Source organism: Triticum aestivum, chromosome 5B (assembly GCF_018294505.1).
Source record: "Triticum aestivum cultivar Chinese Spring chromosome 5B, IWGSC CS RefSeq v2.1, whole genome shotgun sequence".
In the NCBI taxonomy this organism is placed as follows: domain Eukaryota; kingdom Viridiplantae; phylum Streptophyta; class Magnoliopsida; order Poales; family Poaceae; genus Triticum; species Triticum aestivum.
Window position 1 is genome coordinate 710,864,707 of NC_057807.1, and position 12,840 is coordinate 710,877,546.

At 45.0% G+C, this 12,840-nt stretch overlaps 1 protein-coding gene across 3 annotated transcripts; it reads right to left on the reverse strand.

Annotated features, from left to right (window-relative positions):
• Positions 1 to 1,526: 1,526 nt before the first annotated feature.
• Positions 1,527 to 3,167, reverse strand: LOC123117881 (atherin). Of its 3 annotated transcripts, none has more exons than XR_006457551.1 (4): positions 2,493 to 3,167; positions 2,253 to 2,409; positions 2,019 to 2,185; positions 1,527 to 1,934 (listed from the first exon to the last, which is right to left on the reverse strand). XR_006457551.1 is itself a non-coding variant. In XM_044538548.1 (2 exons), the coding sequence occupies exons 1-2, from the start codon at positions 3,125 to 3,127 to the stop codon at positions 2,391 to 2,393; spliced, it is 654 nt and encodes a 217-aa protein (XP_044394483.1). In that variant the 5' UTR covers positions 3,128 to 3,167; the 3' UTR covers positions 2,252 to 2,390. The 3 variants fall into 3 exon arrangements, 1 of the variants encoding a protein (XP_044394483.1); XR_006457552.1 differs by having other exon boundaries at positions 2,253 to 2,413; XM_044538548.1 differs by lacking the exons at positions 1,527 to 1,934; positions 2,019 to 2,185 and having other exon boundaries at positions 2,252 to 2,409.
• Positions 3,168 to 12,840: the final 9,673 nt, after the last annotated feature.

The window sequence follows — 12,840 nt, forward strand, 5'->3', positions numbered from 1 at the left end:
ATTGATTAGTCACCGGCCGGCCAGTTTAAACAAAAGTTGAATTCTAAAATTATGTGATTAAGTAGATAAGGACGCGTGATTGATTAGTCACCGGCCGGCCAGTTTAAACAAAAGTTGAATGCTAAAATTATGTGATTAAGTAGATAAGGACACGTGATTGATTAGTCACCGGCCGGCCAGCTTAAACAAAAGTGAATTCTAAAATTATATAATTAGGTAGATAGACACATGATTGATTAGTCACCGGCGGGCTAGCTTAAACAATAGACATATACACACCAGCACAGTGAATTATAAGATCATGTGATTAGGTAGATAACGACATGTAATTAGTCACGGGCCGGCTTAACAAAACACGCACACCAGCACGGTGTATTCTGTAGTTATGTGATTATGTAGATAAGGGCGCGTGATTGATTAGTCACCGGCCGCCAGCTTAAACAAAAGTGAATTCTAAAATTATGTGATTACGTAGATAAGGACACTTGATTAGTCACCGGCCGGCCAGTTTAAACAAAAGTTGAATTCTAAAATTATGTGATTAAGTAGATAAGGACGCGTGATTGATTAGTCACCGGCCGGCCAGTTTAAACAAAAGTTGAATTCTAAAATTATGTGATTAAGTAGATAAGGACACGTGATTAATTAGTCACCGGCCGGCCAGCTTAAACAAAAGTGAATTCTAAAATTATGTGATTAGATAGATAAGGACATAAGATTGATTGGTCACCGGCCGGCCAGCTTAAACAAAATAAACACAAACCAGCACCGTGAATTCTAAATTGTGTGATTAGGTACATACGGACGTGTGACTAGTCACCAACCGGCTAGCTTAAACATAACACACCCACCAGCACCGTGAATTCTAAAATTAAGAGTCGTTGCATTGGGCGCCCAGTCGCTTGCGCCACGTCGGATCTCTGCAATGTTTAGCGATTGGGGAGAGAAGGAAAGGTGCGCCACGTTTGGGTGGTTCAGTTATAATAAGTAATTTATAGAGACAATTGCTTATTTACCATTGACAAGCTCAGCTATTGCTCATTTGCCATCGAACAAACCAACGTTGCTTATATACCGCTTACAAGCTTGTTTCGTTGCCAATTTGCCATCAACCGTTATGTTGGTGTGAAACACTTCTGTTAAAGTAAGCAAAATGATGATTTTGCCCTCAATGGCAAATAAGGTTGCTTGCGAACAATTACTTGTAAACATGCGGTACATATTGAGATTACATATTTGTATAAAAAAAGGGCAGCACCTTGCTTGTAATTTCAAGATCAAACAAGTTCATGGAAACAATATAATATTTTCACCATTACATATTGAGATTACATATTTGTATAAAAAAATTGGTAGCACCTTACTTGTAATTTCAAGATCAAACAAGTTCATGGAAACAATATAATATTTTCACCATCACATATAACAAGGATAGAGGTAGCACCTTGCTGGAGCTAGCTTGCATGACAATAACATATTTCTCTTTAAAAACTGACAGCACCTTCCTTGTAATTTGAGGATCAAACTATTATAAGCATGACAACAATATATTTCCATAGTTCAGTACAAGAAATTGAAGTGCACAAAAGAGGTACTCAATATATAGGCACTCAACCAGCACTAGGTCTCCAAATAGACATGGTACTCAAAGTCCAGTACATGAAATTGAAGTGCACAAAAGAGAGAACAATGTCCAGTGCAAGAAAACAAGTCCACAATGTGATAGAAAGAAACAAATTCACACTTTCAGCTTCTTCTTGCTACGAGTGGCCATAACAGGGCTGTTTGGTTACCTTTTCTTGCTTCGAGTGGCCATTGCGGGGATGTCCGCTGCTGGTGGTATCACCTTTGCCTTCGACTTGCAGTTGCGTCGCTTTGGTGTTGACACAATTTCCATTGAGGTGTTCTCAATTTAATTTGAACCAGTTTTTGACCTAAATTAACAACTCATATTAAAGTAGATGATATGATTGCAAAAAAGAAATACAATTTAACCTTGAAAATATAGTATCATTTACCTCAAAGATTTAGATGATGTAGTCTTTGATGATGTTGACTTCACCACATCTACTTCACTTGGGTTGCTAGTTGGACATGGAAGACCTAGTGATGGTTGAGTACCTTTAATTGCTTGAATATTACTGTCACCACTCCTTGCTGCAGCTTTGGACTTGTTTCTTTTTTCCTACATGAGCAAAAGAACATTAGTATTGCTATATGCATGATAATTGTAAACAAAATTACAGTTTTACCTTCTTTCTTTTGCGACATCAGCATTAGCTTCTTTTGCATCTAGATCGGCATTTTTGCAACCTTTCCATCCATGACCATAGTCTTTGCAAATTAGGCATTGATGTTGTCCTTTTCTTCTCTTGCTCTTGCTATGCTCATCACCACTCTTGTGCATCTCTACCTTTTGCGACAATCGTATCACAATGTGCAACTAAATATCACAAGAGAACATATCACAAACACATCAGAGAGAGAACTACCTTACTGCAGGAATTCGTGGTGGGGATTGAGGAGATGTCGAAGAAGCCACATCCTCACCGGCAGTGAGGGAGGCGCCTGGAGCTGGGGGTCCAGTGCCTATGAGGGAGGCAACTGGAGCTCGAGGTCCTGCAGCTGTAGGGGCGTTGGATGGAGGTCCACCGGCTGGAGCTCGAGGTCCAGTAGCCGGTGCAGCGCGGTGGCAGCCGGATCCACAACTACAGTGCGGGGGGGCGACGGGAGCAGCAACTACAGGGGCGGTGGAGGCGGGAGCAGCAGCTGCAGGGCCGGCGACGGGAGGAGCAGAAGCTGTTGCGCCGGCGACGGGAGGAACAACATCTACAGGGCCGGCGGCGACGGGATCTGCAGCTTCACGGCCGGAGGCGACGGGATCGGCGACTGCACGGCCGCCGGCGGCGGGAGCTGCATCTTCACGACCGGCCGCAACGGGAGAAGATGAGGGAGGGGCGGCGGCTACATGTCCGGCGGCGGCAGGAAAGACAGCCAGGAGAGGAGGATCTTCGGTGGGTAGGAGAAGATGCGGCAGGGGCGGCGGCGGTTCCGCCATGGCGACCGCCGACAGGGCTTGAAATCGGGGTGAATTCTGCGGGGTGAAAAAGATGGGTCTTTTTACCATGTATTTTTACTTTATTTGATGAAGCTACCCTTAAGCACAAACATATTAAACCTCTTAGTCTATGCAATGTTTGCCTGGCCAAAGAGAAAGATCTTATGCATGCATTGGAGTCTTGCTCCCATGCACGCAGATTTTGGGATGAAGCGCAAACCTGGTTTGGCTTTCGACTCCCATGCTTGCACCCTGCCACCTGGGCGCGTGACATTCTATGTGATGATCGTTTCTCGGATCATGTGAGAGAGCAGATCGTGTCGGTGATGTGGGCTATCTAGCAGTCGCGGAATCGATGGACTCATGAGAAGGAACATGTCGAGCCAGTTTACTCCATTCGCCACATTCGAGAGGATTTGGCCTTCTAGAGATTCCTATAAAGCAAGCCACCCTATTGCCAGGACATGGTTGGCGTCCTCCGGAAGAGGGATTTGTCAAGATTAATGTCGATGGTGCAATCAATTCAGAAGTGGGTCTAGCCGAAGCTGGTGGTGTGGCTCGTTCTGCTATGGCGTTGCTAGCTTCCTGGTCCAAACCGCATGTCGGTGTTACGGACCCCCTCATTGCGGAGGCCTTGTCACTACGAGAGGGAGTTCTCTTTGCTCGTCTTCGAGGCTATGCACATGTGATATTGGAATCCGACTGTCTGGAGATAGTGAATCTCTGGAACACTCGTCACGGCTCTCTTTCGGTTGTGACTCGTTACTAGTAGAGATTGGAGAGCATACTTTGTCTTTTGATTCTTTTTTAATTCAGCATGTAAACAGGTCTGCTAATCTTCCGGCCCATCTTTGTGCAAAGCATGCCAGCACGTTGATGGTGACCGAGACTTGGTTAGACTCTGCACCCCCGTTCCTGATCAGTAGCCTGATGGCTGATGATCCTAGGAGCGTTTTTGTTTGAATAAAGCTCTCACAATTCCCCGCAAAAAAAAGAGTAACGGCGATGGCAAATTGGCAACGAAACAAGCTTGTAAGCGGCATATAAGCAACACTAGTTTGTTCGACGGCAAATGAGCAATACCGAGCTTGTCTATGGTATATAAGCAATTTACTCTAATTTATACCAGTGTCGTGCATATAACACTAATCTAAATTATTACCTCCTTAATGCAAAGTATTATAGTAGTAGTGTCATAGATGTATTTATTTATTAATTTGTAGACTTATTTTTTTCATGAAAAATGCTATGTTAGAGCATGGTTGATAGTATAACCAACTGCCGGCTATATGATATTGCCATGTCAAATATAGTTATCACTTATCATCACTAATACAATAAGGTTGACTATAAGAGTACTACTTTTTTCACCTTCTCTTTATCTTTTTCTTCATATTTATTGTATTTGCTTAGGAGTACGCATATTGCTAGGCTCTTGCATGAGAGCCCACTCCCATCATTTTTTCATGTCTCTCTTCTTCACATAGACAATAGTGCCATGTAAGCGGGCTATAAACACATTATTGTACTTGATCTTACAGTAACATATTATGTTATCATAAACATCTCTCTTCATTAACTCCTTTCACACAAGTAAATTTGTTTTGGGGTGCGTTATGTTACCATAAGGGCATGTACAATGGTGGCATATGGATACATATGCCCCATGACAAAAAGTAATTTGAAGCACCTACATTAATTTTTCCTCTCCAATGCAAGCTATCACTAGTGGGCCTCATTAAAAAATAAAAAATAAAGACTCCAGTACACATGCATCTCTACTTTTCACTGTAACCTTTTCAGCTTTTGTCATCGGACCACGCCTTTTCTCTTCAAGCACCCGCCTCCTGGAGAGGATCCTGCTTCTCTATCCGAACCTACTTTACGTCATATCCAATCCTACATGGCATGCGAGGCATCACCTTTAGGCTATACATTGTACATGCCCTAAGTTACTCACGCTATGGCTAGCCTGATGTCACTGTGAGTGCACATATATCCGTGCCATGTGTCATTGCTTGTCTGGTCTATCGTCGTTGTAGGAAAACACCTCCCCCGCGTACATTCTCCCTTCCCCATGAAAGCAATCTATTTAAGTAGTATCTAACTATGCATCCAATAAATATACTTATCCATAAATTCCATATTTGTATCACTGAGTGCCATTGAGATAAAGCATGGGACATTGAGAGGAGATCAAACCTGAGACTAAAGGGACTTTGACCAATTCCAGTTCGTAGGCATTGACGTGCCTGTGAGGTGGCGGATTGGTCTATTGATACTTGCTAATTCGTCTGGAGAGTGGTTGGAGGCAGTATCTCTTAAAGGCGTTGATCTAGACGGAGAGGGCGTCCGGTGGCCGAATTTCGTGTTTTGACCCTTTTTGAAAGAATTTCGGGATCTGACTCCAATTCGGAAAAATTTCGGGATCTGACCCTTTTGCCTACCGCTAGAGGGCCTGGCGGTAGGTTTGCGTGCCCTACCGCCATACCCTACGGCGGTAGGCACTTTGACGGCGACTGACGGCCGTTGGCAGGCGCTGACGTGGAAAACGGCCTACCGCCATCCCCTACGGTGGTAGGTTACTGGAGCCTACCGCCATACCCTCTGGCGGTAGGGTCCTGTGTTCTAGATAAGGTGGGGAGGGGCTGGATATCCCCCCCCTCTCCTCAACCACTCATTCAGCCCACATCACCTCTCCACCGAGCTCAACTCTCCCCCCTCTTTCTTTGAAGCACAAGAGCCTCCCAAATCTCTCTCATTTGTTTGAGATTTCTCCGGTGGATTCTTACCATTTTCATCACTCAAGGTGGCTCTCTCATTTCCCCTCATTTTGATTGGTTGATATCTTTGTTTACTTTGCATTTGCTCATTTGATTGCAAACCCTAGCTCATCATTTTGGGGTGGTCAAATCAATTACTATGATCCATTTAGGTTTATGTTTGTGATTTCCTTATGTATGATGTGCTTAGAATTGCTTGTAGAAAAGTTTGTGTGCCTAGATCTAGTGCTAATCTTAATGTACATAATGGGGATTAGGTTATGCTTAAGAAAGCAATTAAAGCTAAGTTACTTTAATAGCAACTTTTCGAATTGTAGGATGGCACCGTTCGTTTTCTTTGAAACTTCTGCTGAGGCGGCGGCGAACCGTGAACGCGAATTGATTGAGGAAAAGATGAACTTGTGGATCGAAGCCATTGATGCGTTGAATGCGGAGTGTAGGGCCTTTTCATATAATTATTTCAATAAAGACCGTTCCGAAAATTTTATAACAAAAAAGGAGAGGCTGATGAAGAAGCTCAAGACGGCGGAAAAAAATTGTAGGCGTGATCTTGCAATGCAAATTACATTGTGTGCGACAACGGCAGAATATGCTGAGATAGACATGGGCAATCATGGTCAGGTCATTGATTGGTTAGTTCGCCAACCATTCTCGTCGGATGAGAACCGTGCATCTCGTTGGGCATGGGTCAAAGAAAGAAATGGTGTTATTTGTTGCAACCCGGGACCGTACGCCGCATAGTATTGCATGAGGCTATGTAATCTTTGTCATTTGGACTGTAATGACATGTACCCTATGCTTGGTCGTCGTTTGAACTACTATGACTTGTACCCTTAACATTTGAACTCATTAAGAACTTGATGTTGTATGTCATATCAAGTAACCGAGTGTTGTACTCTAATTAATTTATTTTATGTTTTTGTTTATGTCATCTTAAACCCGTATATTCATGTAGGATGGATAGTCGATCCATGACTATGAACATAGCGTGTGAGAAGATCATGGCGGAGCGACACCGTTGCTTGAAGAAGGAATGTGAAGCATGGTTGAAGAGTTGTGATGAGGCAAATGCGGCCATGAAAGATTTCAGCAAGTATCACTTTATCGAGGAACCTTCTGATGCTAAGGAGAAAAAAGCATTCCGAAAGCTTGTGAAGGAGAAAGAGAGGATGCTTGATCAGCTGCAAGACCGGGAATATGCTTGCAGACACGCTTTGGCAGTTGAGATTGCGTTCACTGCAAGCAAAGAAGAATTCTGTGAGATGGACTTGAGGAAACCCAGGCAGGTCATAGGATGGGCAATCAAATAGGGTGTGTCAGAGAATCCCGCTCACCGTGCTGCATGGGCTTGGTTCCGTGAAATGAATGGTGTGTTGGGTCATTGGGCAGGATCCACAGACTTTCAACTGAAGCGTAATCAAGGGTGTGACGATCAAATTGAACGTTTGATAAGTATGAGAGATATGTTACATGTTTAGAAAATGTGCCGTTGAGCATGAGTTATTAGTTTCAAACGATGTCATTCGAACCGGGTCATGTTTTAATAAGTTTGAACATTTGTTATTCGTGAATGTAATGAACTATGTTGAGTTGAGTTATGTATGTTCTTGCGAGATGATCATTCTAATATTTGATAGAATTGGGTATATTATGCTAACATTCGACACATATGGGGCAAAACAGGGGAGAGGAGGGACCAGACCCTACCGCCACAGACCATGGCGATAGGGTGCTGGACCTTACCGCCAGATGCCATGGCGGTAGGGGGGGCAACCCTACCGCCAGGGCGCTGGCGTTTCTTGTCACAGAAGATTTGCCCCCCCTACCGCCATGGCATCTGGCGGTAAGGTCCAGCACCCTACCGCCAAGGCGTGTGGCGGTAGGGTCTGGTCCTACCGCCAACGGTTTTGGTTTCTTCGTCACAGAAACTTTGCGCCCCCTACCGCCATGCAACCTGGCGGTAGGGTCCAGCATCCTACCGCCATGGCCTGTGGCGGTAGGGTTCTAACTCCGAAAACAGAGCACTCTGTTCTGTTATATCCCACTTCTCTTCACAGCACAACAGTTTTTCAAAAAAAATCATGACAAATCCCAGAATACACTAACAAACTAAATTCGTTCACGGTGGCATGTCTTCATGGTGAGCACACGGTGGCCTTGTCATGGAACCGGCTGAAGCCATGCCCTACAACAAATAAAGATGTTAAGTCTAAATATGAACACATTGACATGTAAAGGGGCAAATATATCAACACATGCATGAACATATTAAAAGTAGTACCATTCACATTATTTAACCATCCGGATTGAGCAACACGTCGATAGGCCTTCCCCTATCAACCTGACATGTCCTAGAACCACCGGATACACGGCCACGGGCCCCTACAAGGCTAGTCCTTCCTCCACGGCCACGACTCCCTCCAAGGCTAGTCCTTCCTCCACGGCCGCGGCCCCCTCCAATGTTAGCCCTTCCTCCACGGCCACAGCCCCCTCCAAGGCTACTGCTCCGTCCACGTGTTTGACTAGTGCCCGTGTTGGTTCTTCGTTTCTTGCATGTCCTAACGTTGTGTCCTGTGTCATTGCATTCTCCACAATTTTTGTTTTCCGGTGGCTCCATGAAATGACCACTACCAAATTGCTTCATTCCGGTGTATCCAGCTAGATCATCCATGTCACTCCGGAATCTCTTTTTTCTTCTTCTTCCCCTCATAGGCACCATGGGTGCGGGATCTGGCACAATTTCTGGCCCAACATACTCATGCCACTGTGAGGCATCAAGGAAAGGATTGAACCGAGGCACCCACGTCAACCTTGTTCTTTCCAATGTAAACTCGTGCAACCGCACCGTTGTGCCATCGGATACGTTCATGTTTCTCACCCGTGCTGCGGTCATCAAATGCGAGCAAGGCCAATGATACTTGTGTGGCCTCTCACACTGGCACCAACGGTTTTTAAGGCGCACCTCGTAAGCAACTCCACTGTAAGACCTACCGTCCCTTGTTGTCCCACCCAGCTCATCGATTTGATAGATCATTTCTTTTTCATTATATGTGATCACTTGTTGTTTGGCAGACTTGCACGCTTGATGCAACAACCAATCATGAACCTTTAATGGATAGTCCATCTTTTCCCCAATCCACTTGGCCGTGCTTGCAGAATGCTTTAGGAAGTACTCATTGAGCTTGATGAAAGTGTACTTGAGTATTGCGGTCACCGGCAAGGAACGGACACCCTTCAACACATTGTTGAAGCATTCCACCATGTTGCTTGTCATGTCCCCATATCGCATACCTCCTTCATCGTAAGCGCGTGACCACTTTTCCTTCTCCGGAAAGTGCCTAACCAAGAATTCTTTCCCCCCTTTGTTCTTCTCCAAAGCCTCGAGGAGTTTATCATATCGGGTCTTGAATGTGGCGGTGTTGAAAGCAACGCAAACAAGGGTAAGGTCTTTGCAAAACTCCTTGCTCTTGCATGCCCGGTAAAAGTTTGCAACAAAGTGTCTCATGCACCAACGGTGTTGAAGCTTTGGAAGACCGGGAATATCAACGTCTATTGCTTTGAGAATCCCATGATGGCGATCCGATATAATGCATACCTCTCGCTTGCCTATCACCTTGGTTCTCACATGCCCCATGAACCACTCCCAATTATCATCGTGCTCCGAAGGCACCAAGGCAAATGCCACCGGCAACACGTTATCATTTGAAGAGTGGGCCATCGCCACCATCAATGTTCCCTTGTATTTGCCGGTCAAGAATGTACCATCTATAGACAACACCGGGCGACAATACGTGAATGCCTCAATGCATTGTCCAAAGCTCCAGAAGGCACGACGAAACACTCCGGCAATTGACTCCACCCGATGGCGCATTCCCGGGTTTCGATGAGCAATTGCTGCCAACATCTTGGGGAGAATGTTATATGCGGCCTCATAATCACCATGCAACATCCTAATAGCGTTTCCTTCGCCATCCATGCCTTCCCGTACTTGACCGGGTGTCCGAATTGTTCCTCAATCGAAGACATGAGAAACTTGACCTTCACGGTTAGATCATGTGCTATTTGATGCAACAATTTATATCCTAGATACTCCGACGTGAGTTGACGCTATCCTTTGCTTTGGTCGGCCTTGTCCGGGGGTACGCACGTGTGAGTGCCAACATGACTCTTCAAGACCCATTGCCCGATTTCTTTGATTTTTCTACCGCGGACCATCCATTTGCAACCTTCTTTGTCACATTTGACCGTGTACCGAAGTTTTTGATTTGAATGACTAACAACAAATGGCCTATGGTTCCTAATGGCATAGTCACACAACCATATCTTGAACTCTACCAAAGAACCAAACTTGATGCCTTTCTTCAAATGAGCATTCTCATCCTCATTTTCTGGTCGAGGATCACTGAATTTGGGGCACGGCGTTGGCTCGGACAACCATAATCTCATCCCACCATCAACGACTGCATTGTCCGCAAGACTCACATCTCTAAACAAAGGCGGCCCTCTCTCCTTGCCGGTCACCTTCTTGTAGATTTCGTTTTCTTGCGCAGTCAACCCATCCTCATCCAACTCTTCCTCCGGACCCTCGTCATCCGAGTTATACCCACACATACGGTTATAAGGGAGGGTACGGTCCATGTCTTGTTGCCGCACAATGACATCCAAGTTACCAATTGGATTGTAATGGATCTCTTCATTCTCCGAGTAAACATCCTCCTCTAGAGCAACAATAGCATCATCATCAACATGAGGAATAGCATCTTCTTCAACATGAGGAATAGCATCATGACGGAGTACTATGGCGCTAGCGTTGATATGATCTTCATTGGGTTGGCTACTTGGTGGTTGGCTAGAAGAATTGGGGACATACACCTCGGCACTGTCATCATGCATGGGGGAGGATGCATTGCGGTTGAGATCAATTTGCAAAGGAGGAGGAGGATCAACCTTTGTGGCAAAGATCTCAAGAGACTTGTCTTGTGATGCGTCTACTTTTTCCTTGTACACATTCCAATGCAATTGGGAGGTGATGGGCATACTCTTTAATCGGGACTTTACTCCCAATCCAACGTCATACCTCCCAATAAGCTTAACCTCGGCATTTGGGTCATTCCAATGTAAGACGCTTCTCACTTGAACTACAAGATCATCAAAGCTTGGACTTGTGTCAAAAACCATAGCCTCTTCCCCTTCATCGTCATTTCCAAGCATAAATGTCGACTTGTCCAAATAATGAACGTTTACGAGCTTATGCATCTAAGAAAATGGGAAGAATATAATCAATCCATATATGTCATCCAACCAACACAAATGGACAAATGAACGAAATTTTGCATAACTACTATTCATACTAAAGTTAACCTAACCATTAACCACTAACCCTAACCATAACCCCTAACATAACCACTATAACCCTAACCCCAACATAACCACCAACATAACCACCCAACATCCCTAACCCTAACCCTAACACCAACCCCTAACATAACCACAACCCTAGCCATAAATGCATCATAAATGCACACAACAACATCAACACCTAGGGTTTGCAATAAATTGACCAAATCAACACAAAACAAAGATCTCAACCAATCAAAAGAAGGGGGAATGGGGGAGGTACCTTGGGTGATGAAAATGCTCCGGATCCACCGATCAAATCCCAAGCAAATGGTGTGGATCTAGGGGGGTTTGTGAGGGGGAGAGAGGGGGAAGAGGAGCTGAGCACGGGGAAGAAGATGAGTGGGGAAGAAGAGTGGTGGTGGGGCCCACAAACCAGCCCCTCCCCACCTTATCCAGAACACAGGACCCTACCGCCAGAGGGTATGGCGGTAGGCTCCAGTAACCTACCGCCGTAGGGGATGGAGGTAGGCCCTTTTCCACGTCAGCGCCTGCCAACGGCCGTCAGTCGCCGTCAAAGGGCCTACCGCCGTAGGGTATGGCGGTAGGGCACGCAATCCTACCGCCAGGCCCTCTGGCGGTAGGCAAAAGGGTCAGATCCCAAAAAATTTCCGAACTGGAGTCAGATCCCGATTTTGTTTGCAAAAAGGGTCAAAACATGAAATTTGGCCGCGTCCGGTCACCAATGACGGCATAAAGAAGCCTAGTCCGATGGCGCGGGAACTCAACAATGATAGGCACGGTGACACGGCATCACAGGAGAGAATCATGATGCTAGGGTTGTGGAAATCGGAGAACCACATTGCCCGACAATGCTCAGCGGACGACGTGAAGATTTTTTTTTTAATTTTGTCAATGGAAGGAGGGAGGTCCCCCACCTTAATTTGTATTCAAAAGGGACGACCGCATAGTTTGAGGTACAACAGTACAGAGGGGGCAGGTGTACAGACACTGCAGGAGATATGTCCTGGAGGCAATAATAACAGTTGTTATTTATCTCTAAATTTGTAATAAATGTTTATGTTTTATGCTTTAAATGCAATGGTCCTTGAGCCCGTAAATCCATAAATGATCAGAGGAAAACTCATGTGCATGTGTGGAATATAATAAACTGTAATATACATTTCTAGCCACGCCTCTAAGACTAGCTCAAATGTTCCACGATGGACACATTTTCCTGATCATGGGCGTTACAATGTCACAACTTTGAGGACACAATGTTACAAGAACAAATGTGTTGAATTGACCCAATTGATGTTATGTTATGAGATACTTTTGTCACGAGTTAATGATTTTATAACGCAGAGAAAGTTATACGTTTGCATAATTCCTTAGACCATAAGAGTACAAAGTTCTTTCATACTTACTTCGGGTTTGTTAAACGTCATCTATAATAGGATGGCTATTACGGCAGCTTACGTGGTCATGAAAAAGTATGCCAAGGAATTAGATAGCTTAAGATTAGGATTTTCCCCTCCCACGATGAAGAGATATTCTTAGGGACCACTCGGTGTTTCGGTATCCATCATCGTCTGGCCCGACACTGTGTGATTTGATTATAGGGATGCCGGAATGTGGGGACGAGAAAAGAGAATAAAACCG